Raw genomic sequence first — 25,127 nt, 5'->3', positions numbered from 1 at the left:
AAACAGGTCAAATGCATAATTTTTTTTGTAACAAAAGTTGAATTTACAATTACTGTATCTATCCTAACGTGACGTCAATGGGGATTCCCCGAACAAGCGGCTGGCAATTTTGCTTTGCGGGAAAGATTTTCATGTTAAAGTTTTGAGTATGTATATGTGCAGTTTGCAGCTTCTATTTATTAGATATTGTTTTGTTTATTACAGGCCCTGAGCCATAGTATTTTATTACTTAATTTATTCGAGCAAAGGCAGCGCGGACGTAACAAATACAATCGATTTTTGGCGGATTATGTCTGAAAGGGAAAATGGAGAAATCACACCACCCAACTACCTGCCTCTGGTCACATCACACAACACAGCATTGGATATTCTAGTTGCAGATTCTTCGTTTGCAGATGCCGACATATCAGCTTCTCAAGAGGATATACTCAATGGTAATACAGCAGAGGATGCTGATTTGTCACTCACGGAGTTAATTGATGAGGACAAGGCAAGGAAAGCAGTATTTTTAAAGAGCAATGCTGCACATAATGGACCAAAAACGTTTGACGTTAGCAGAAACTATGAAGTACCTGGTGAAAGTGACAACTTTTTAGTCCACTCTAAATCTGATGTAAACTTGAACAATGATAAAATAAAAGAATCCATGACTGGTTTGTTTGATCTTGAACGTTTCGATAAAAGCTTGTCAGATTTGCAGGGTGCAGCATTCCGCTATGCTTCTCTAAATCAAGTTGGCTTTGATACTGTTACTGAAGAGTCGAATGATTCTGTCTTCTCTGTGAGATCCCTTGGATGGCTCCCAATGAATGATTGCACCTCTGATCCGGATGTGAGCAGTGCTGATGTCAACGCCTGCATCCGGCATCTTTCACAAAGCCATGGTCAGATCATGGATGGAATAGGAGCGTGGGGAGAAGGAAAGCATCTAAAGATGATCATAGAAGAGGACCTGTTGAAGTTGGTGGACCCCATCAGTGATGTTGTGCTGCAGAAGCAAAATATAAGGCAAATAAGAGTGTGGGGGGTTGGGAGGGATAGTTTGTATGACTTTGCATATGTTGTTAAGGATACTGAGCTCCACGGTTTTAAGTGTCATGTGTTTCGGTGCGATATTGCTGCAAAAGCCATCGCACAACAGCTACACACCGCATGTGAGCAGGTTTCTGAAAAGCGAAAACTAGAGAAAAAGACAAGTGAAAAAGAGAGAGTGGCAATGATAGCGAAATTGCCGGAACGTAAATCAGAACCTAAACGGGAGTTTGATGTTCAATATATCGGTTATCGAAAAAATGTTGGTGTTACTGGGATGCCTGTTATAAAGGACACCATAAGAAAAGTGACTTCAGATGATCAAATTCTTTGTCGAAAGGCTCTGGTATCTATCACTGCTTCTGCTCTGTTGATCACAAACAAAGTTGATAACAGCGTGCTTTTAAATTGCAGGGTGAGGTTTTTATCTTTTATGGGTATAGGCAACGATATCAGCATCTTTGCTTTTATAAGCGTAACTGCGGGTGAAACTTGCTGCCACGTTGTACAGTGTCTCCCAAATGCTGCCAAGCTGGCATTCGCTGTGCAGGAGGCTTGCGTTTTGCGTTATCAAAAAGTTGTTGATGCAAATCCATTGCCACCACCAGAAGTCAAAAGGCCTTCTCCAAAACCACAAAAACGTTCTTTTAGTGAGGTAGTAAAAAGTTTTATTTTTGGATCCAAATAAAGAAGTTTAAATGCTGCTTACACATTTGTAACTTTTTGCATGCCATCATGTTTTGTTTACAGTTTTATTACATCTGTTTATACAAAGACACAGTCAGTCCCTTGTGTAGTAAAAAATGAACTGAAATCCAATTACTTCAATCCAATTCAATTAAGTTTATTAGCAATCTACCAACAGTGTTTGCATATGTGTTTAATTGATACTCAACCATTTTTTTTGTATAAGCATATAAAAATTGCTTTTTGTGTTACTCAATCACATTTTCTGCTTCCTATTTAGTATTTATGTCAAAGCCGTTATTTTTATTGTAACTTTTATTCACTTCTCGTTTCAATTTTAATTTATTTCATATTATTGAAACAGTCATTTATATATGTACAATGAAATGCAGTATGTCCGCAGTTAAGGCCCTCAATAGTAGGTCCAGATACAATTCAATTATTGTTACCTATTTAACACAAAAGACCTGTCCATCATATATTTATTCACTATTAAATCATAATTGCCGATCCATTTTATTTTGGACATTTTTTAACAAAGCAATGACATTTTTATTATATATGTTTGTATAATTAACATAAATTTAAGCATTAAACTTGGATGTTAACTTTTTAGTTCTTTGTTCGTTTACTTTTAGTTTTTACTAGGTTAAATATATTTACAAAGACAGTCACACATCTTGAGTAGGCTTCATTTTCTATTTGAAGAAATCCTATTTTCAAACAGCCCTTTATACATCCTTTTTTTTTATAAATTACACTAAACCACTTTTCCAAATTAAAAACATTTACAAATAATACAATTACACCATTACATATTATACATATTTTACTGTTTCATATTTCCCTGTCCATATTTTCAGCATCAAATTGCCAGTTGCAGATTTTCTTTTTGCATGATTTGTTTATGTTACTTTTGACATTGATTAAATGCACACAACTTCTTTCCAACTCTGATTAAATTTGTATATCTAAATTTTATATAAATTTTAGCCATGGTTTTAAACTACCAACCATTTTTACCATGTTAATTCTATAATTCAGTTGTTTTCAGTTTATTTCCCACATGTTTGTACTTGTTATGCTTGGAGAGCAGTATTGTTTGTTTGTATTTTGTTTTGTACACTTGTTTTTCATACAAATGCAATGCCAGCACTAAACTACCTGGTTGTTCTCATTCATAGGCATTGTAAAGCCACAGGTATAAATATATACATATATATATGCCATGGCAAACATAATTAAGTTGTTAAGTGCCTTCTCTTGGTTGGTTTTATGTCTTGGGAAACGAGATGTGAGTCAAATTCTTCCATTTCGTGACCTCACCTTATCAAGAGAAGAAAGGGTGGAGGATTTGGTATGTATAACGTTTTTTTAATATGCATTTTATAACTTACACAGAGAAGTAGTATTAGTTTTTAACTCATTTCAAAGTCTTCATGGTTTGGTGATAGGAATCAGCTAGAATTTGACTTAACACTGTTTTTGTAAATTTTGTCCTAAATTTTAATTTTAGAATACTTTTTTACTCTTTCCAAAGTTATTCATGGTCTAATGGTCAGTGTTGCCCCAATTTTATTACTGTAATCCCACCATTAAAGTCGGATTAATACATTGTGAGGCTACTTACCAGTCAAAGTTACTTAGGTTTTAGGTATTTAACAATTATTACTATCTGTCAGTGGAACAAAGTTTAAGACTCTGCACTCTTAGGAGTTTTACTCCATGGGAAAGACACTTAACAGCAATTGCTTGGTCCCTCATGGGTTGCTTAAAATGTCAGCCATATAGAAAACAATCACTCACAAAGTTACACATATCGTAAGCGAAAGCTATCCGCATTGTGCCACAAGAGGATAAATAAGTTACGTTCATTCAAACTTTTATTTAGGACTTAGTTCTCCTTAAATTGATGAGCCAAATCTGGCCTAAGCTAAATTGTAGGTTCCTTCCTGGTCCTCTGGCAAGGGCTTTACCCATATAACGACCATCAAGTTTAGAGATTTGCTTATCATAACTATATTTTGCTCCAGGTTTCTCGCCTTACTGTAAAAGAACTAGTTCTTCAAATCTCCAGAGGTGGAGCTGGTGACAATGGTCCCGCACCAGCGATCACGAGACTTGGGATTGGTCCTTACCAGTGGAACACCGAGTGTCTCCGTGGTTACGCAATGAACGGGGACGCCACGTGCTTCCCTCAACCTATCGGCCTTGCTGCTACTTTTGAGTAAGAAAAAAATCCTTTTTTGGGAAAATTTTTTTAAATTAAATATTTTCATGGCTATCTAGATTTTTCTGTTTTTATTAATTCGTAATTACTTTATTCCAGCCAAGGTCTTATATACAAGCTGGCGAAGACCATCGCATTAGAAGCTCGTGCAAAACACAACAATTTTACAAAGAATGGAAACTTTGGCGACCACACTGGTCTCAGTTGTTTCTCTCCAGTTATAAACATTTTAAGACATCCGTTGTGGGGAAGGAATCAGGTACTTTTTGTCACCTTTTGTTTGTATTTTCAGATTATTATGCATGCCCTAAAAAACACCTTTTAGGTCTGAAAGGTGACTTTTATAAGTGAGCCGCTTATGCCTTTTTTTTCTTTTTAATTTCAGCTTAAATTAAGATTGTTTTTAACTTAACGAAGTGGTGTCTCTTCTCTCTATTCTTTTACATCAAAAACATGCGTGTAAAACCACTCGTTGAAACAAAAACATGCATGTAAAACCACTTGTTATATAATAACACTTATGCGCAAACTATATCATTTAAAAAAATTGTGAAGTTTACATTTAAAAAAAAAATTTTAATTTATTACTGCTACTCCAAATTGATAGGAAACTTTTGGTGAGGATCCTGTTATGTCGAGTCTCATGGCACGTGCTTATGTAACTGGATTACAAGGAGATGAAATATATTATCCTGCTACTGCAAACTGCAAGCATTTTGCTGCTTATGATGGCCCAGAGAATATACCAAGTTCCAGGTGCAAATTAAGCATAAAATATCTTTGTTTTAATAGTGACAAAATTAGGAATTCTCAAGGGCCTGGTTCGGGGTCATGCAGGGGCGTTAACTTGTCCTGTGGGCTACCGGCTTTTATAAGGGTAATTTATATGTTCTATAGCCTACTAATTCAAGTGATTTTTACTTTGTCTTTTTACCTTATGACAAGTATTGTTGCATAATGTTGTGCATCCTGTTCCTGAGCTAAGCCATTAACAGCCCATCCTGGTTTTATACCAGTTACATGATCTTCCCAAAAAAGTAGCCTGTCAAAACAATTTCTATACAACATATATATTTTTTTCAATAAAAAGTAAAATGTTATGTTTTACATTATAACTGCTAGAAAACAATAATAAAACTTCTTTTTTAGGGTAATATAGGCAAGTCATGTTTTAATAAAGCAAATTTTTAAACAACGTAATTGACATATTTCGTCTAGAAAATAATCCAAGTCATCTAATAATAATTAAAAAACATCATTAGATTAAGTTTCAATGCCAATGTGTCAATCGAGGATCTCGGCCGAACATATTTCCCAGCTTTTCGTGAGTGTGTACATTCTGGTGCATTTGGGATTGTATGCAGTTATAATGCTATTAATGGTGAACCTGCATGTGCAAGCAGTTATTTACGTAAGTATAAACAGTGTGTAGATAACATAAACTTATTTATTCATAGATTTAGGTTGTGTAGGCCAATTTAACTGTTATATGTATATATGTTGTATATGTTGTAGCCTATACTAAAAGCTTGTATGTGTAAGTCTGTTATAATTATTATATGTCTAATATTTAAATATCTGTAAGTATTTTTATATGTCTTATTATAGTTTTTTTATATGTCTGTTGTTTATATTTATATTTTTATAGGATTATATACTTCAGTTTACACAATTACATATTTCAACTTTATTCCCTTTTTACTAGAAACTATTCTTCGGGATAAATTCAATTTCAAAGGTTACGTTTCAAGTGATGAATCAGCCATCGAGTTCTTTGACATTTACTTCAAATACACAAAGTCGAACCTTCTATCCGCTGTGGGTGAGTCATGGGTTTATTGGATGGTTTAAAATGAGAAATTCAGGAAATTTACGCTCTAAGCACAATTAAGAATTATTATATTAACTGTTTTCTATTTTAAAACAAAGGGTTAACAGCTGCGCAAATCAAATTTAATGAAATTTCGGCAAAAACTAAGCCAATTGTTTATAGAAAATACTAAATTTTTTTCAAAGATTTTTTTTTAAGTCCAGTATTGATCTCAGCCATGCAGAAAACAGTCACCTACATGGTTCCACACATAGTAGCTATTAAAAAGGCAATTCATGGTTTTGGTTCACATAATAAATAAGTTACATTCGTTCAAATTTATATATGAGTAGTATGGGTGTGGGGTTAATAGCAATTCTGGTATTAGAAATGTTTCCATTTTTCTATATATATTTTAGAGTAAAATATTTTACTGTATAACGAAAAAATACTTGATAAAAAGCACAACCAGGACAGCTTAAGCATAAAAAAGTAACCAAACAAGTCAAATTGTGAGAATAAATTTAAGTTTATGGTTCCAGCTGCTTTTGATGCTGGTGTAGATCTTGAGTTGACAAGTTACGGAAAAAACAATCGTTACTCTTTGTTAAATCAAGCTGTTGAGCAAGGTTTAGTTACGGAAGCAGCGCTCCGAAGATCAGCGAAGAGGTTGTTCCGGACGAGGATGGCTCTCGGAGAATTTGACCCTCCGGAGTTCAACCACTGGCTCAATGTTCCAATTGATGGTGGGTGAAAATCTCCTTTTTTATTTAATTTTTTTTAATTTGTTTTTGTCTATAAAAGTATTGTATATAAATCTACTTGAAAAACAGTGTGTTTTGTGACTGTACTAAAAAATACACATGTAATGGGATTTTAAAACTCTTCTATCTTCAACTGCTTTCAATCATTTGTAACCTGAGTCATGGGTTGTGGAATGGTTTTATTGGGTAAAGGTTAGCTAACATGATAATTTATATAGAAGTCCAAAATAAAGTATCCTAGACTGAACCATAACCAATTTTCAAATGTTCAACAATCTATATTTATTAATTTACTTAAAAAATCGTATGGTTTTAGTGGTTCAGAGTTTGGCACATAGAAAGCAAGCAGTGGAGGTAGCTGCAAAATCCTTTGTTCTGCTGAAAAATGATGGAGTTTTGCCTTTAAATCATCGCTATGAAAATGTTGCTGTAAGTGGAAACTTTAACATAATTTAAACTGTAAAAAAGGTTTAAAGTTTTTCTTGAAAACATTTTACAATACTTTTTCTGTTTTTCTCAAAGATATTTTAAGTTTTTTTTTCAAACGTGTTTTAAAAGTCTTTTTTGTTGACTTTTTTCCAAAGACAGTTTAAAACGTTTGTTTATTGTTTTTTACTGGAGACAATTTAAAATGTTTTTTCACAGATTGTTGGACCCTTTATAAACAACAGCGAAGCACTGACAGGGGACTACCATCCTAACTATAATCTGAAATATTTTTCCTCCCCACTATTTGCTGCTAACTCTCTATCGTCCTCTGGTGTTGCGCGATTCACAACAGGGTGTGTGGGGACAAACAACCAAAACCTTCCAATCTGCGCAACTTACAACTCCACTTATGTAAAGGAAGTTGTAACTGGTAGCGACATTGTGCTGGTGACGCTTGGCACAGGTAAGAATGTAGAATGGATCTCTAAATAAAATTTTTCCTATTTAATTTTTTTCATTTTAAACTTAACTTTTTTTAAATTTACAAAAAAGTTTTTTATATAACATTTTTCAAGTTTTTATTTGTATAAAAATTAAAACACAACTCATAGTTTGTTATTTAGGTACTGGTATTGAAGCTGAAGGCAGGGATAGGTTGAGTATGGAGCTACCTGGAAAGCAGCTTGATATGATCAAGGATGTTGTTAAATATGGTGAATATTGAATTTAATTGGTAGTAATATTAATATATATATATATATATATATATATTTCTTTTTTATTGTTATATTTATTAAACCTTAAAAATATAATTGGCTGAGCATATTATATATTTTATTTTTTATTAAATAAAAATGCGAATAAATTTGGTATGCATATTTTTAGATCATTTTTATTGGAAATGTACCATTTAGGTATTTTAAAAATTCTCAAAAAATTTAGTTGTGTGCTGTGATAATATGGAAAAGGTTTCATGAGTTTCCAAGAAGTATATGTTAAAAATGGATATAAATATTACCTTGATTCCATAAAATGGAATGAGTCAAACGGACAATTTATTTTAAGTGTTTCCATATAGCAAATGGACCTGTGATAGTTGTATTATTCAATGCTGGACCACTTGATGTTAGTTGGGTGATGGGCAACACTGCAGCTGTCATTGCTTGTCACTTCTCTGCACAGATGACTGGAGAAGCAATGTTGGAAGTTTTGACAGGGATTGTCAATCCAGCTGGAAGACTTCCTAACACATGGCCTGCTTCAATGCAACAGGTTAATTTTTAATGTTGAATTTAATTTCAACTTACTTTATTCTCGCATGGCCGTAAAACAACAGTGTTCAAACGCTAGTGTACTGTTTCATACACCTCGTGCCTTCTTACGGGTTGCTATGTCTGTTACAATGTTGGTGATTATTTTTTTTTGAGTTTTTCAATCTGCATGGCTGATAATTTGGACAACCCATTAGTAACCAATGGGTTGGAGCAATTGCTGTTAAGTGTCTTGCCCAAGGACACATACACCCACAATGGTAGCAAGTATGCATATAACACAACAAAACACCCCCCCCAAAAAAATAACAAACTTAAACAATATGCAGTTAAAATTTTACTCTCTTTTTAATTTTTGGGGTAATTATTTAAATCTGTGCCTAAATCCTTAACAAGGACCTCACCCGCATAAAATAAAATAATCCTTTTATTGCAGAATACCTTACTGTAATATATATATATTTATATTACTTCAGGTCCCCCCTATGACAGACTACAGCATGCAAGAGCGTACATACCGCTACTCCACCTCCTCCCCATTATTCCCGTTTGGTTACGGTCTCTCATACACCAAGTTCTGGTACTTGGATGCAGTAGTAGAACCAACCACTATACAAAGATGTCAGATTCCTGTTGTTCGTGTCTTGATACAAAACACTGGTCATCTGGATGGGGAAGAGGTAGTGAATCTATGTTTACATTTTCCCTTTTGTAAGAGCATAAGGTTTTAAAGTAAAAAAGTTGTGTTTTTTTTAAATATTTTGTATGCTAAGAAAAATGGGTTATCAAAAAGTATGTTTTAAAAAAATTATTTTTCATTTTTGTACAAGTTCTATGATTTACATAGTGTAGGTTTGAGTGCTCACTTTACATGTAATAATTAACAAATTCCTAATTTACTGATTTCTATACACTCAACTTAATTTTCCTTAATGCATTTTTATTTTCAATATTTTACTAAGAACATATTATAGTAAACTTTCCCATTTTTTAAAAAGGATAATTTTTTTGCATTCTCTTGGTTTTTTGAATTATTCGATTTTTTTTAAATTCAAAGAGATAAAAAATTATTTAATGCTGTTATAATAACAATGTAATTTTAACACAGGTGGTGCAAATATACATGACATCGAAGAAAAAAAGAGATCGTGAGCTCTTGCGCCAACTAGTGGCCTTCCAGCGTGTCCCAATAAAAGCTGGCGAAGAAGTTTCAATTTCTCTTCCTATTCCTCACCTTAGTAGGGCAATATGGATTCATAGAAATGGAGGTATATGCAAATTTTTGCCTAGAAATAGATTAAAAAAAAAATTTTAATAATCATATTATAAACAACTTTATTTGTCTCTTCAATTGCAGTAGCGAAGATTTGGAAATAGTTTAAACGAAAAAAGACAGTATATTGTGAAAAAATAACAGTTGTTTAAACATGCTTACAGTTAAAACATGTTTATATTTAATTGGAAAAAATAAGCGTGAAAAAATAGAGCGTCATTTGCTTTAAAATAATTTGTTTTTTTATCAACAAATTTGTCTGAAAATGATAATATTGTTGAAGTACTAGTTTCTGTAAATGAAAAAAAAAGAAATTTTTGATCTCCATTTAGATACAGTGTTAAACTGTCACAAAAATTTTCTATCTGTTTTTAACCTTACAAGCTATGTATGCTTCAGGTTTTGACTACTATTTCGATGCTGACGAGTTCACGTTGTATGTTGGTGGTCAGCAACCCCACCAAGTGGTGAAAGTGCCGTCAAATATTCTGGAACTTTCTTTCAAATACGAACTCGAATTTCCTGGACAGGTTATCTCACTGAGTGATTGCCAAGCCTGATCCATTGTGATGTCATTGACTTCATTGTGATGTCATAGAGACCATTGTGATGATATAACATTTTTACAACACACAAAATAAAAAATCCGCAAACTTTATGTCATTTTAGAGTTTTAAAACGGTTTTATTTAATATGTAACTGTTAAGTACCATAAGTCGTTCAATTTGTCCATGTTATTTTCACAAATTTGTCCAAGTATTTTTTATTTTATGGTTAATTTGTCCACACAATGCCATAACTATATTTGTAAGATATTTAAACCAACACAGAAATTTTGTTTATTTTATACAGGTTCACAGTGTGTTATTTAGGGGATTTCGTTCATTGTAACCTTTTTTATCATGCATTGTAAAAGATTCTGTATTTTGAATTCTGTATTATCCAATTCGATGTTCATGCGTTTTTGCCAGATATATAGAATTTCTAAAAAAACATTTTTCTGTGCAATTTACTGCATAATTGTTCTAAAATGTGCAATTTTATTCATTAAAACTTATTTTAATTTTACTCACAATTAGCCTTTTATGCTATTTTTAATTTTTGCTATTGAGTAATCATATAAAAATTTTCCTGTGTACGGCACAGAAAAACTAGTAATTTTTCAATTTTTTTCAAAACGCTATATCCTTGAACCTACTTGCCAGCCATACATAAACTATACCCAACTGGTTTAAAACCCACAATTTCTAATCTATTCTGTGTGGTAAAACTCCTGTGGCCAGGTACAGTTTTTAACTTTGAATTTAGACTAGAGTTCATTTACTATCCTAATAAAAACACCCTTATTAATTAATTAACTAATTTTGCTTTTTTCATTTTCCGTATAACATATTAGATTGCTTGCCTACTGCTTATTAATAACCAAATGAGATTATCACGCCATTGCTTTTCTTATGCAGATTTGCCGCCATGATTAGGCTTTGTTTGTTTTTGTTGCTTTCATATTTTCATTTTGCAAGCAGTAAAGTAACAAGCGAAGAATTCCCTTTCCGAAACTTCAGTTTGTCCATTGAGGAAAGGCTTGAGGATTTGGTAATTTAAAATAAATAAAAATATGACAACTTTATAGTCCTTTACCCTTAAATAGTGTTCTGTTTCTTAACTTCAAACTATTTATAGAGTCATTCTTGTATAACTCATGCAAAAAGCAAAGAATTGCAAATATTAATTGTGACTTGCTAAAAAAATAGTGGTTAACAGTAACTCATGTTCAAACCATATTATATAAAATAAACTTTGCCTAAATCCAATGGTTTGCATCAATATAAAACCTCACTTATATAAAATTGACTTTCTACATTCTACATTCTTATCTATTAGTTAACAACAATAAGACCAAACTCGTAGAATTCACCTTTTACATTTATATCTCTATGTTAGCAAACTTTATAATAAAATGATCATGGGCTTCAATCTCCTAGTATTAATAACTATAAGACATCACTTACAGAATTTGCATCTCTATTTATCTGTTAGAAAACCATATTATGATAATTTGCCAAAATTTATGTTTTTTTTCATATCATAATAATTTTCTGAATTTTTGTATTTTCCGTAGTCATAATACCTCACTCATAAAGAATGTATATCATATGATCATATCACCACTCACCAGGTGAATAGACTCACGATAGAAGAAGTAATACTTCAGCTTTCACGAGGTGGGGTGCGTGACAATGGTCCCGCACCAGCAATCATAAGGCTTGGGATTGGTCCTTACCAGTGGAACACCGAATGTCTCCGTGGTTACGCAATGAACGGGGATGCCACGTGCTTCCCTCAACCCATCGGCCTCGCTGCTACTTTTGAGTAAGAAAAAAACTAAGTCCAAATTTTGTATATGTAGTTCTATACATAGGCATCTAGATTTTTTAGTTTTTTAATAACTTATAATCACTATACAAGCTTACAAAAGGAAACACATTTTATTAGATTTTGACGTATTAAATTTTGGTTAGACTAATTTGTGATTATTGCAAAAACGTAGCCTGAGAAAGTGTAAAAATATATAGGTGTAGAATATGTCTTGTAATATATTGTTATGGGTTTATTTGCTAAAAAACTGCTTTATATTTATTCCAGCCAAGGTCTTATATACAAGATGGCGAAGACCATCGCATTAGAAGCTCGTGCAAAACACAACAATTTTACAAAGAATGGAAACTTCGGCGACCACACTGGTCTCAGTTGTTTCTCTCCAGTTATAAACATTTTAAGACATCCGTTGTGGGGAAGGAATCAGGTAATTATTCGTAAAAGAAAAAGTTGAAAGGACATACGTCCAAAATAATGTATAAATAGAGATTGGTTGTTCAAATTGTTTTTGTATAGGCTACCCATATTTTTGTATAGGGTACACATATTTTTGTATCGGGTTCCCATATTTTTTGTATCGGGTTCCCATATTTTTTGTATCGGGTACCCATATTTTTTGTATAGGGTACCCATATTTTTTGTATAGGCTACCCTATATCTTTTTTTCACGGAAGAAGATAATCATCATAATTAATATAATAATGGATTATTTTCATATAAAGTTAATATAACATGCAGGAAACATATGGAGAGGATCCTGTTCTAACAAGTCTCATGGCACGTGCTTATGTAACTGGGTTACAAGGAGATGAAATATATTTACCTGCTACTGCAGTTTGTAAACATTTTGTTGCCTATGGTGGCCCAGAGAATATACCAACCACAAGGTCTTATATTTAAGCCAAGTTTTAAACTTTCCTATTATCTTGACTGAGAAGGCATTTTCTCAAGTTAAGTAAAATAAAATTATCTTTTTTTTTTACAAAATAGAAGTTACACAGAATAGCCTAAATATGGATTTTTTACTGTTGTAATATAGGTACATTTTAATAGACAATAGAAAATATTAGTATAGGGGGCATGTTTAATTTGTAATAGGTACTTTTATAGTGTTAGAATGATAGATTAAATTAAGTTTAATTTCAGGTCTCCTGACACATCTTGGCACAGGACCTCACCCATATACAGTATAAAAATAAGTATTTTTTAATGCCCAAAAACCCTAAGTCGCTATGTAGTATTACCAGTATTTTTCCATCACAAACTTTACTGAGAACTTTTTTACCAGGTTTAGTTTTAGTGCAAATGTAAGTGACCATGATATTGGGACAACATTTTACCCGGCTTTTCGTGAGTGTGTACATGCAGGGGCACAAGGTGTTATGTGTAGTTACAATGCAATCAATGGAGTGCCTTCATGTGCAAACCCTATGTTAGGTAGGTGTTTAAATAAGTAAAATATAATTCAGAAGTTTGTGTGATGAAATTCGTGCCTAATTTAAAAAAAAAACAATACAGTAATTTTTAAAGTTTAAGACAAAATTCGAAGAAAAAAATGAATGAATTTTAGTATTGCACACATGTAAACACATAATGTCTGTTTAAAAAAAAATGTTTTAAACTTAAGCGTAACCTACACAAAATTCATTGCTTTAACATTATATAAATCTGCCTAGTTTTTACTTAACAGTAAACAAGTAAAAGAAAATATCAAAAAATTGAATATTATAATGTATGATTGCTTTCTACAGAAACTACGTTGAGGAAAAAATTTCACTTTGATGGTTATGTTGTTAGTGATGAAAATGCTCTTGAAAATATTGATCTATATTTCAACTTCACCAAGTCTAAGCTTGAAACTGCAGCAGGTGATGCTTGTTTGCTGTCTTAGTTTGCAATATGCAAAATTGTATCTTATTTTTCACTAGTGTCTTTTCAGTCCCTAAAATGTTTGGAAAAAATGTTAATAATTTTTTTAAACTAATGTTCGTTAATTTTAAAGGCTTAAAGTACCGCGGAAAGATTTACATAAAGTTTGCCAAAAAAAAAATTTCTGTTTTTTTTCTCTAGTTGCATTAAATGCTGGTGTAGATCTGGAATTAACCGGTTTTGGCAAGACCAATCGTTACTCGTTGTTAAATCAAGCTGCTGAGCAAGGTTTGGTCACGGAAGCAGCGCTCCGAAGATCAGCGAAGAGGTTGTTCCGGACGAGGATGGCTCTCGGAGAATTTGACCCTCCGGAGTTCAACCACTGGCTCAATGTTCCAATTGATGGTGGGTAAAAATCTCCTTTTTTTATTCTCATTTTTTACTCTCTTTTTAACCCTATATAAAAATATTTGTTGTGAACTGAAAAAAAAGGGTAAAAAGAGAGTTGAAGAAAAGATCTTTTATCTCTTTTTTACTATCTTTATATAAATATAACTCACTATACATGGTTGTAAAAACTCTCTATGAGATTAGAAAATTTCATTTATTTTAACTGCTGTTTTAAACTGTTATAAAAAATGCTTTGCAGTACTGTACAGTACTTTGTAAGGATTTTGTAAGATCATGTTTTTAGTTACCCACCATCCTATGTTTTCTACTCATTATAAGACATATCAACTCTAATGCTCTGCATATAACTTACACAATTTTTACTTGCAGTGGTTCAGAGTTTGGCACATAGAAAGCAAGCAGTGGAGGTAGCTGCAAAATCCTTTGTTCTACTGAAAAATGATGGAATTTTGCCGCTGAAACAACTATACGATAAAGTTTCTGTACGTCATTTGTTTAAAAAAACTCATCCCTTTCTAACAAAATCTTTATATAGATTGTTGGTCCTTTCATAAACAACAGTGAAGCACTGACAGGAGATTACCCAGCTGAATTCAACTTGAAATATTTTTCCTCCCCACTGTTTGCTGCTAACTCTCTATCGTCATCTGGTGTTGCACAATTTACAACAGGGTGTGTGGGGATAAACAACCAAAACCTTCCAATCTGCGCAACTTACAACTCCACTCATGTAAAGGAAGTTGTAACTGGTAGCGACATTGTGCTTGTGACGCTTGGCACAGGTAGGCTGGAAACGTTAAAACAAAATTTTAAATTTAATTTTTTTTTAAATTTTAAAAATAAATAAAAATGGATTTTAAATAAAAAAAACTTAACTTACCAATTCTTTTTTCAATTTTAAAACAAAAATTGGAAGTGGTAAATTTAATCAGTAAACAATGCAACCAAAAACTAGATTTGTTTACTAGAAATCCCAGCTTCACTCATATTGGTATAAACTTATATACAGGTCGTGGTGTAGAAGCAGAATCAAACGACAGGCGAGATATTAATCTTCCTGGAAAACAACTCCAATTAGTACAAGATGTTGTGAAATATGGTATGGCAATTTTATAGATACATTTTTACTTACAATTACTTTCTAAAGTATTTTTTATTTTTAACACTGAATGAGTTTAACAGCCCTGCTTTTTAACTGGCATTTTTTTTTGACACCTGTTATGTATTTACGACTGTCGATTTGCTGTTAATTTCCTTCTCTTTGTTTTTTTAAATGATATCATCCTATCTATTGTTTTTGCTAAGAGATATTATGGTATGTTATGAAAGTCCAAAATAATCCCAGTGTTTCCATATAGCAAACGGACCTGTGATAGTTGTATTATTCAATGCTGGACCACTTGATGTTAGTTGGGTGATGGGCAACACTGCAGCTGTCATTGCTTGTCACTTCTCTGCACAGATGACTGGAGAAGCAATGTTGGAAGTTTTGACAGGGGTAGTCAATCCAGCTGGAAGACTTCCAAACACATGGCCTGCTTCTATGGAACAGGTTAATATAACAGAATCTTAACACCCAAAAAATCTGGTTTTATTTTTTTAATAAAGTTTATTTTATAATATGTTTTGTATTGAAAAGCCTCACAAACAAGGTACATTCTAAATTTTGCTTTATCTTTACCATAAAAAAGTTATGCAAAGGAATTCATGTATATAGAAAAAAAATAAATGAAAAAACAGCAATATAACAAGTCATATATTTGTACAAAACATTTTCTGGTACATTGAAAATTTTCCTAAAAAAAGTTTTAAAAAAAACAACATTTTTTCAAAAATGTTACAAAATCTTTTCCTTAAAAAAAGTTACAAAACTTTTCCTAAAAACCTTATATTCAATTAAAAATACACCTGTGACTTAGGTCCCCCCTATGACAGACTACAGCATGCACGAGCGTACATACCGCTACTCCACCTCCTCCCCATTATTCCCGTTTGGTTACGGTCTCTCATACACCAAGTTCTGGTACTTGGATGCTGTAGTAGAACCAACCACTATACAAAGATGTCAGATTCCTGTTGTTCGTGTCTTGATACAAAACACTGGTCATCTGGATGGGGAAGAGGTTATTTACAGTACCTATTATTTTTTTTATTTTTTTTTTGTAAAATACAGTAATACATTAATGTACTGGTATTACCTGCAAGATTCGCACAAGAAGCAATTGGTTAGTCCACCTTCAAATCAAACAACAGAGAATGTACCCAGCCTAAACCAAAAACATATCAGTTTAAACATTATGGGCTAATATTTTCTCTTCAAAAATATGAATGCCTCTAATTTTAAAATAATAAAACTTATTTATTTTTACGGACCAATTTTTTTATAACATGGCTGTTCTGCTTTATACACCCCATTCCCATTACGATTGACATGTGTGAAAAATTATTATTTTATTTTTCCTCCAAAACGTATTAATAATAGAGTGAATTTTAATATATAGTGGAATGGAGTAAGATGATACACTTTTAGCACATAATATCCAAATATCCTGATCGTGTTTTAAACAATTAAAAAGGGTCTACGGGAGTCGTTAGGAAACAATTTTATAATTCTTTGAATTTTCTTTGTTTATTATCGAATGGGACGGGATAATAGAATGACAAGGTGTCCCATCTTTCCCAACCCTTAATTTTCAGGTGGTGCAAATATACATGACATCGAAGAAAAAAAGAGATCGTGAGCTCTTGCGCCAACTAGTGGCATTCCAGCGTGTCCCGATAAAAGCTGGTGAAGAAGTTTCAATTTCTCTTCCTATTCCTCACCTTAGTAGGGCAATATGGATGAAACATAACCGAAGTAAAATATTTTTTCTATGTATATAGTAGGGCGAGGGAAGACGCGAAATCTTTAGCACGTAATATCCCAAATATCTTGATGGTGTTTTTAACAATTACCAATGGTGGAAGTCGTGAGAATACGGTTTCATAATTCTTTGAATGTTCTTTGTTTACTACTAAATACAACGAGAAAAATGAAAATAGAGTGAAAAGTTGTCCCATCTTCCCTCACCCTATTATATCTTTTACAAATGCATTGACCGTAACTGACTTTTTTCCCACGTGGCAACAGTTGTTATTACACGGATGTTGTGTTTTATACACCTTATGCCTGCTTACAAGTTACCTCGTATGTAACTTTGTGAGAGATCTTATATTTAAATGACAATGTATATGTAAAATTGTGGATGACTATTTTTTTTAATTTATTTTTCTTACCTAGGTTTTGATTATTACTTTGATGCTGACGAGTTCACGTTGTATGTTGGTGGTCAGCAACCCCACCAAGTGGTGAAAGTGCCGTCAAATATTCTGGAACTTTCTTTCAAATACGAACTCGAATTTCCTGGACAGGTTATCTCACTGAGTGATTGTAATGTGTGAAAACCCACTATATATATAGTAGGGTGGGGGCTTTATAACTCTTTGAATGTTCTTTGTTTACCACCAAGTTGAACGAGAAATAGAATGAAAAGGTCTCCCATCTTCCCCCACCCTACTATATATAATTCTTATGTTTTCAAACATATAGTACACAGATAACTGCATTTACAATGTACGTGGATTTCATTTGTCAAGTTGTTGGACCAAAGATATGAAATTTTGGTTGATTTAAACACATTTTTAGTTGTTTTAGTTTTATTGCACTTTTTTGTTAAAACGTAAGATTATTTTTATTTTAGTTGAATAATTAGTGTAACCTTGTTTGCATTTATACTAAACTGCCTGATTGCGCAAAAACAAATGTACTTAATTCATGACTGTTTTCAATGGTTTTGTTTACTGCAGTAACTTATGCGTATTTTTACAAGTGCAATTACATTTTGCATTCAATGTATTTAAGATTTCGTGATAAATCCGTCTTTTATCTTCCAAAGTGGGTATGTTTTAAATACCGTGCATATAGCGGCACCGTGGTACAATAGTGAAACCCCACCACGCATGCATAACAACTTAACATTTATATAGTACTGTGGGGGAAGATGGGTCACCTTAAGCACCTAATATTCAAATATCCTGATCAAGTTTTAAACAATTAACAATGGTTTATGGAAGTCGTGAGGATATGATTTTATATTTCTACGAATGTTCTTGTTTACTACTAAATGTAACGAGAAAACAGAATAAAAAGGTGTCCCATCTTCCCCCACCCTACTGTATCTTAAATATAATATTACCAACATTTTGCCTATGACGGTTTAAAAAAATGACAAAATAACTTGTCGAGCTGCTATTCGCACCAACGCCAAACCATGCGAGTAAACGTTCCGTCCTTCCGCGTTTTTCGTCACCTCAACGCTGCAGTTCATTGTGTCCGGTTTGTAAATATTATCCTGCGCTTTATCGCTTGTTTTCAAAGCAAACAACCGCTCGCACTGCCACCAGCATAAGCGGCCGTAACGCGAGACAAAGTGAATGAAACAATACACCTGGCTGGGAAACAACAATGAGAATATTTCAGCTACAATTTCCAGTCAGTAGACCAAGTTTTAGAAGCCTGTCAGTCGCCATTTAATGCAATGGCTTCGTCTCGGGTGGTGTCTTCACATTTGCCGCCATCTAAGGATAGAGCCTTGACCGCTGCGTTATTGAGAGTCAGCGAAAAGGCGATACGTCATGATGACGTCATATACTGCGGACCGAACGAACCAATCTACGGTTGGACGGCAACTGTACCTAACCCACGGTGAGTTGCAATATCATATGTATATGACCTGTTTTCCCGTTGTTTTATATAGTACACTACCAATATCCCCCAATATATACCTATAGGCTACGATTATATACAATTTATTCACCGCTTTACAACTATATCGCTGTATGTTCTAAACGCTATTTCAGTTTCAATTTGTAAAGTATATTTAAGAGATCACATTTGTATTGTTATCTGTCTAATATTTCGTACCATGTACAAAGGTACTCGGAGAAACCGAAACCGTCGTTCGGTAAAAAGAAAAAGATTCTTAAGAAAATGAAAGCGAACATAGATTACTTTAAAAACAGTGAAGCTATTTTAGAAATGTCCAATGCTTCGTCTAATACTGATGGACAGTACCATACATATGCCACACTGAGAGATATGTACGACACATACAAGGTATAATATGTTTGTTGACGCTTATTCCCTATGGTTTGAGTACATTTTCTAATTGCATCTGTTTATAATTATCGTTAAGTTAATATTTGCCTGTTCGGCACGCATTTGACTAGTTAGCGATTTATATAGTAGAGTGGGGGAAGATGAGACACCTTTTAACTCCATTTCCTTGTTCAATTTAGTAGTAAACAAAGAACATTCAATAAATTATAAAACTATATCCTCACGACTCCTATAAAACGTTGTTAACGGTTTAAAACACGATCAGGATATTTAGATATTATGTGCTTAAGGTGTCCCATCTTCCCCCAACCTACTATACACTTTGACATATAGGCTAGTGGGTTGGGGGTAGGATGGGACACCTTTTTATTTTTTCTCGTCTTATTTGGTGGTAAACAAAGAACATTCAAAGAATTATTAAACCGCATACCTTACGACTTCCAAAGACCGTTGTTAATTATTTTATCATCCCGTCTTCCCCCCACCCTACTACATGCAAATTCCTCTACAAAAAAAAAACAATTAACAACGATATGTTAGAGTCGCGATTATATTTACTACCATATAGCGCGGGAAAAGTGTATGGGAGTCATGAGGATACGGTTTTATAATTCCTTGAATGTTCTTTGTTTGCTACCAAATAGGACGAGAAATTAGAATGATAAAGATGGCCAGCAATCTCACCACATATTACTATGTACAAAAAGTTTAAGCTATTGGCCATATATGCAGAAAACTCGCCTTCAAATGTCCGACCAGCGTAATGACATAATTGATCCAGTGACTTACAAATATATTCCGTGGAGTGAAAGGGAAGAAGACGAATCTATTTTCTCTGATGACATTAAACTACCAACGCTGAAGGTAGACTATAATTGCCACCATGCATTTTATCTTCTATTTGCGGGTGCTTTAGGGTACTTCTTGAGACCAGTGATTTAAGCCAAGTTTGGGCCATTGCTCTAGCGTGTATGAAAACACAAAGCGTCTCTTTTAAGCCAGAGTTGACCTATCACCCATAGCCTTGTGTTGCGTGTCTTGGATTAAATTAATAACCAAAGATAGGACCGATTACTGATTACCAGAAGGTATTTATGCTTTTCGGTTTCTTAGATTCTAATGATGAAACTATACATGTTAGAAATAAACAACGGGCGAATCCCAAACTTGATATGCTTATACGCTTTTAAAGGATCTTCCCGGAGAGAACGGTGTCATGATTATTGACCATTTAACCTCCTAACAGTTTGTCTACACTGACTACTGTCGTTACGCCTTTTTCAGATGAGCCACCCTGCAAAGTCCAGCAAATTGGTAGAGGTTCTGGAGAAGTATATGCATCGTTGCAACCCTATACGGTCACCTGAAACTGGGGAGGCGATAACGACAAGAGATTCGGACCGAAAGTAAGTCTGAAGGCGTGGCAGTTGATACGGTGTCAAAAAGATACACGGAGTTTCTGTAACACGACCGCCAGACATGATATTTAATCGAACATAAACACGACTTTTGTTTTCATTCCTTTACAGATACAAATGGGACTTTGATAAAAAGAAAAGGACGACACGTAAGTCCAAAGGAGGGTTAAAGCATGCAGAAAATGACGTCGGCAAAAATGAACTTTTGAGTAAAATAGAACCTTCGACAAAAGAAAAACTTGTCAGGTATGTGTAGTTTTATTTGTTTCCCGATTTAGTTAAGCAGATATGACGTATACTACTGTGTGTATGATATGGGATACCGTTAGCACCTAAAACCCTTATTTCCTAATCATGCTTTCAACAATTAACAACATTTTTTATTGATTTGCGGAACTACGGTTAGATAACTCTGTTAACATTCTTATTTTACTAACAATTAGAAAGAGAAAAAATATTGTAAAGTTATATTATATTCGCCGATTAGGTATGTGAATGGTGCAGTAAAGAAAAAGAAACACCAAAACACAGAGAAGAGTTATTACGTCACACTTCATTCAAAGAATCGTAACGTCAGAGAAGTCAGGGACGACAGTGACGTCATTTCAAGAATGATCAAATTCGAGAAGACGAAAGAGGACGAGCGCTGGGTGGCGCGTGTGATCATCGGGAAGTCTGAACGTGAGCATGTGACGTCATCAGATACTACGTCATCAATTGGATCATCCGTAGTGATCGTTCCAAGTACGAGGTACAACAAACTGGGAGTGGTTGGGAGTGAGAGGGAGAGGATAAAAAGAAGGATACAAGCGAGGAGGAAAAATAGGAATGAGGAGAAATATGATAATGGTTCGGACGGCACAAAGCAACAATATCGTTTCAATAGTCAGGTAAGTGAGATAATTTAATTCAGAATTTTGTGTACCGCTTGTGTATTTTACCCCTTGGCTATATCTCATAGGTTTTGTCTCGTTAACCTGTGCGTGCGTATCTTGGGTATTTTACCACTTTTTAGCCAACTTTTTTTGTATTTTCTTTTATCCAAAGTTTTTTTCGGTCTGTATAATAAGGAATAGATACAGTTTTTGTTCATTATTATTACAAAATCAATTAAAAATGTAACTTAACTTAGCACTTCAAAAAATCAAATTATTTTTTAAAAATTAATCAACCTTGTACTTTTAGCAAAGTTCAGCGGAAGTCCCACCCGTGTTCGCAGTTGTTGAAACAGCGAAAGTAACGATGAAATACGACGTCGAAACTGCACGAAAAAAGGGGACAGTCCACGTGGAGGATGACCTTTCACCCCGACCTGGTATCACGGAAGTGGCGTCACAATCGATGAAGAAAAAATCGAAAGCGAAACCTGATCACGTGATTTCGATTTTGCCGAAACCCAAAACTCAGGGACCTTCTCACCGCGAAACTGCTCTTCAGCTCCCCCCAGTGATAGGATCGGGATCAGCAGCTCTTCCAAAAGTTCCTGAGATCGATCCCAGCATCCTGCATCGAGGTAGGAAGAATGATCTTCTTCCGAGCATTCAAGAGGCTTCCACTATGACGTGAGTAATGTTGTTTGTGACGCAATAAGACTGGATTAAATAACTTGATTTAACCTTACCTGGCGGGGCAACGGCAGTCGTTAAACAAGGATGTTCTGTTTCATACAACTCATGCCCGCTGTTATACTAGTTACCATGTATGGCAACTTATTTGAGGAGATTTCTTTTTTGACTTTACTTTTTTTCAATGTATGGCTGAAAATTTAGTCAAACCATTAGAGAACACTGGTGTTTGAGCAATTTTAGGTATCTTCCAACTCAAGGGCACATATCTACACAATGGTAGCAGCGACAAACCTTGAACATTTAACCTCTACGTGGGTCATGGCACCAGTTTATGCAACTGACAGCGTTTTCCTTATTTCAGCAGTAACTTGCCAGATCTGGAGCGAAAATCGCGCACACCTTCTGCGTTCAAAGTGTCCGACCCTACGTCATCAAACAACGGTGAGGTGACGTCATCAACATTTAACAGTGACGAAATGATGCGGCAGTTAGTCGAAACAGCGAACTTTATTTCAACTGAAAAATCGAGCGACTTTTTGCGGTATAAGGTAAGTTAAAATGTTTCCCTAATTTAGTATCTTAATAAATGTCACTTAATAATTTTAGCGTATGGCGAAAAAAAGACATTCATTAAAACACTGGGGGTTCTGTTCATAAACACCCCATATGCTCGCCTATAATATTTTTTTCGTTTCAAACTAATCTAACAATTCGGACAACCCATTTGTGACCATGGCTAGAACAATAATCATTACGCCATGCTTCTTGCCCAAAGGGGACATGCGAGAATGATTGTAGCAGCATCGAGCTTCAAACCCGGTATCATTTGGTTACGACACAATTTGACATAATTAAGATATATAAAATTTTAAGATATAAATTCGTTAAGATATATAAAACTCCCAAAATTTCGATTCAAATTTGCAGGTTATACCGAATCCCGGGACCAGCAATACGGAGCGGGTGATTCCCCGTGATAAAAAGCCCCTTCACCCGCCACACGTAAAAAACCGAAGTCGAAAAAAACTTCAGAATTTGGTTGACGAGCAACAAACACTGGTTAACTCTGTAATTCAAAGACTGAATCAGCAATTGCAGCCTTCAGATGTAAGTGTATTCAATCCGTTCGTTTAAATGTTCTAAATTTATTAGGCTAAACAAGCTAAGCAATAAGCTAAATTCGTTATATATTAGATATTTCTTTACGAGTTCATTTAATTTCCTTTTCCTTAATCAACGAGAACATTGTATGGACATTTTATATATAGTAGGGTGAGGAAGATGGGACACCTTTTAATTCCATTTCTTGCCCCATTTGGTAGTAAACGAAGAACATTCAAAGAATTATAAAGTCGTATCCCCACGATTCCAATAGACCGTTGTTAATTGTTTAAAATACGAAGGTGTCCCATCTTCCCCCACCCTACTATACCATGAATTCTTAATATGAACATGTTATATTTACAGGGAATTTTAGAGGAATCGTCATTTAAAACCGCTCTTTCAACTGCCATTGCAAAAGCAAGGTTACTTGGCGAAAAGAGCAGCCAGCAGGTAAACAATAATTTTACATTTAAATCTTTTACTGCTTATAAATTCCGGCAAGATTATGTGTGATCTTTTAAACTCTAGTTTATAAGTTAAATCTAGAGTTTAGATAGTAGTATAGTGGGAGAAATGGGGCACCTTTTTATCCTATTTTCTCGACCCATCGATGGTAAACAGGATATATTTGGGTATTATGTGCTAAAGGTGTTTATGTGCTAGAGGTGTCCCGTATTCCCCAACCCTACTATATAATTCTTACAGAATTTTTATAGCAAAATGCAGAACATTTTACCCTGTACCTGTTTTATTCTAGCCACCTACAAATCTTACTACCGGAAATGTGGTAATGAAGCGTCGAGTTGTGCCTCCAATCATAACTACCAAGCCACCGGAAAGTTCGATTCCATCCAACGTCCCTGTCGGCCCTGCCCACCTTTTAAACAGTGCTCTACAAGCAGGAATAGTAAGAGACATTCCCGCAAAAGTTGCTAAGAAAGAAAAACGAACGAAATTACGGAAATTGTCAAAGCGGCAAGCTTCGGCATCGATCGAAGATACGTCATTGCCTGACGTCATTTGTAGTGGTGACGTCATTATACAGGATCGACCGACACCGAAACTACTAGAAAGTAGTTTTGCGGCTTCAATTACATCAGTCAAACCCACGCGAAGAGTCGCAAACTTCGTGCGCAATGACGTCATGCAACTGGTTTAATCCAGAAATATCCAAAAACGTTTTTTTTTCAGAATAGTGAACCAATTGCCCACAATCGCAAAATACCAATTTCAATCTTCGATTCATACAAACAAATTTATTTAATAATGTAACACTGCCTTTAAATGAATTAATTCAAATGCATAGAAGAAACATTTTCGTTTTGTAGAATTGCAATTCCAAACTATTGTATTTCAGCTAATTCAAGGATTTGAATGCGCACGTGCTATTAAAAACATTACTACACCTTACATTTGTAACATTCACGTAACGATTATAAGATTCTTAATATATTTATTACCAGTCTCTAAAACTATATTGGTTCCCACGTTATGCTGTCGCGGTAATATCGTTTATGTTTCGGCGGCGGTTCACGCATATTTGTACCAAGTGAACATGAACTAGTTTACGATTCGTTCACGTTAGAATTTCATCTTCGTTCACGGCCACCTTCCAAGTGCTTTACGAGGGCAGCTCTAACAGGCGGGTGCGCGCCGATTCGCAGAATTGGCTCCAAGTCTACATCTATTGTGTAACGATTAACGCGCAGTACAATTACACTCGGCAC

At 34.3% G+C, this 25,127-nt stretch overlaps 4 protein-coding genes across 5 annotated transcripts; all 4 read left to right on the top strand.

Moving 5' to 3' along the window:
* Positions 1-84: 84 nt before the first annotated feature.
* On the top strand, positions 85-2,903 carry LOC149735573 (amyloid beta precursor protein binding family B member 2-like). Its single transcript, XM_089878101.1, has one exon. It carries the CDS (start codon positions 290-292, stop codon positions 1,718-1,720), a length of 1,431 nt encoding a protein of 476 aa, XP_089734227.1. The 5' UTR covers positions 85-289; the 3' UTR covers positions 1,721-2,903.
* A 38-nt stretch (positions 2,904-2,941) lies between these two features.
* Positions 2,942-10,957, top strand: LOC149735572 (uncharacterized). The gene is made up of 14 exons (XM_089878078.1): positions 2,942-3,076; positions 3,753-3,946; positions 4,049-4,208; positions 4,557-4,705; positions 5,212-5,360; positions 5,655-5,771; positions 6,302-6,505; positions 6,840-6,952; positions 7,169-7,415; positions 7,576-7,665; positions 8,031-8,224; positions 8,700-8,903; positions 9,332-9,491; positions 9,896-10,957. Exons 1-14 carry the CDS (start codon positions 2,948-2,950, stop codon positions 10,054-10,056), a joined length of 2,271 nt encoding a protein of 756 aa, XP_089734204.1. The 5' UTR covers positions 2,942-2,947; the 3' UTR covers positions 10,057-10,957.
* A 1-nt stretch (position 10,958) lies between these two features.
* LOC149735571 (uncharacterized) lies at positions 10,959-18,047 on the top strand. Its single transcript, XM_089878079.1, has 14 exons — positions 10,959-11,089; positions 11,673-11,866; positions 12,140-12,299; positions 12,611-12,759; positions 13,161-13,309; positions 13,624-13,740; positions 13,943-14,146; positions 14,522-14,634; positions 14,688-14,934; positions 15,162-15,251; positions 15,511-15,704; positions 16,072-16,275; positions 16,850-17,009; positions 17,433-18,047. Exons 1-14 carry the CDS (start codon positions 10,967-10,969, stop codon positions 17,591-17,593), a joined length of 2,265 nt encoding a protein of 754 aa, XP_089734205.1. The 5' UTR covers positions 10,959-10,966; the 3' UTR covers positions 17,594-18,047.
* Positions 18,048-18,185: 138 nt separating this feature from the next.
* On the top strand, positions 18,186-24,810 carry LOC149735570 (uncharacterized). Of its 2 annotated transcripts, none has more exons than XM_089878077.1 (11): positions 18,186-18,896; positions 19,127-19,307; positions 20,043-20,174; positions 20,595-20,716; positions 20,840-20,974; positions 21,216-21,618; positions 21,914-22,290; positions 22,661-22,844; positions 23,224-23,403; positions 23,764-23,850; positions 24,158-24,810. In XM_089878077.1, exons 1-11 carry the CDS (start codon positions 18,730-18,732, stop codon positions 24,557-24,559), a joined length of 2,370 nt encoding a protein of 789 aa, XP_089734203.1. In that variant the 5' UTR covers positions 18,186-18,729; the 3' UTR covers positions 24,560-24,810. The 2 variants fall into 2 exon arrangements, with proteins under 2 accessions (XP_089734203.1, XP_089734202.1); XM_089878076.1 differs by having other exon boundaries at positions 22,658-22,844.
* Positions 24,811-25,127: the final 317 nt, after the last annotated feature.

Source organism: Ciona robusta, chromosome 5 (assembly GCF_009617815.1).
Source record: "Ciona robusta chromosome 5, ASM961781v2".
Lineage (NCBI taxonomy): Eukaryota > Metazoa > Chordata > Ascidiacea > Phlebobranchia > Cionidae > Ciona > Ciona robusta.
The sequence above is the reverse complement of the archived record's forward strand: the minus strand, read 5'-3'. Positions and strand labels throughout refer to the sequence as shown.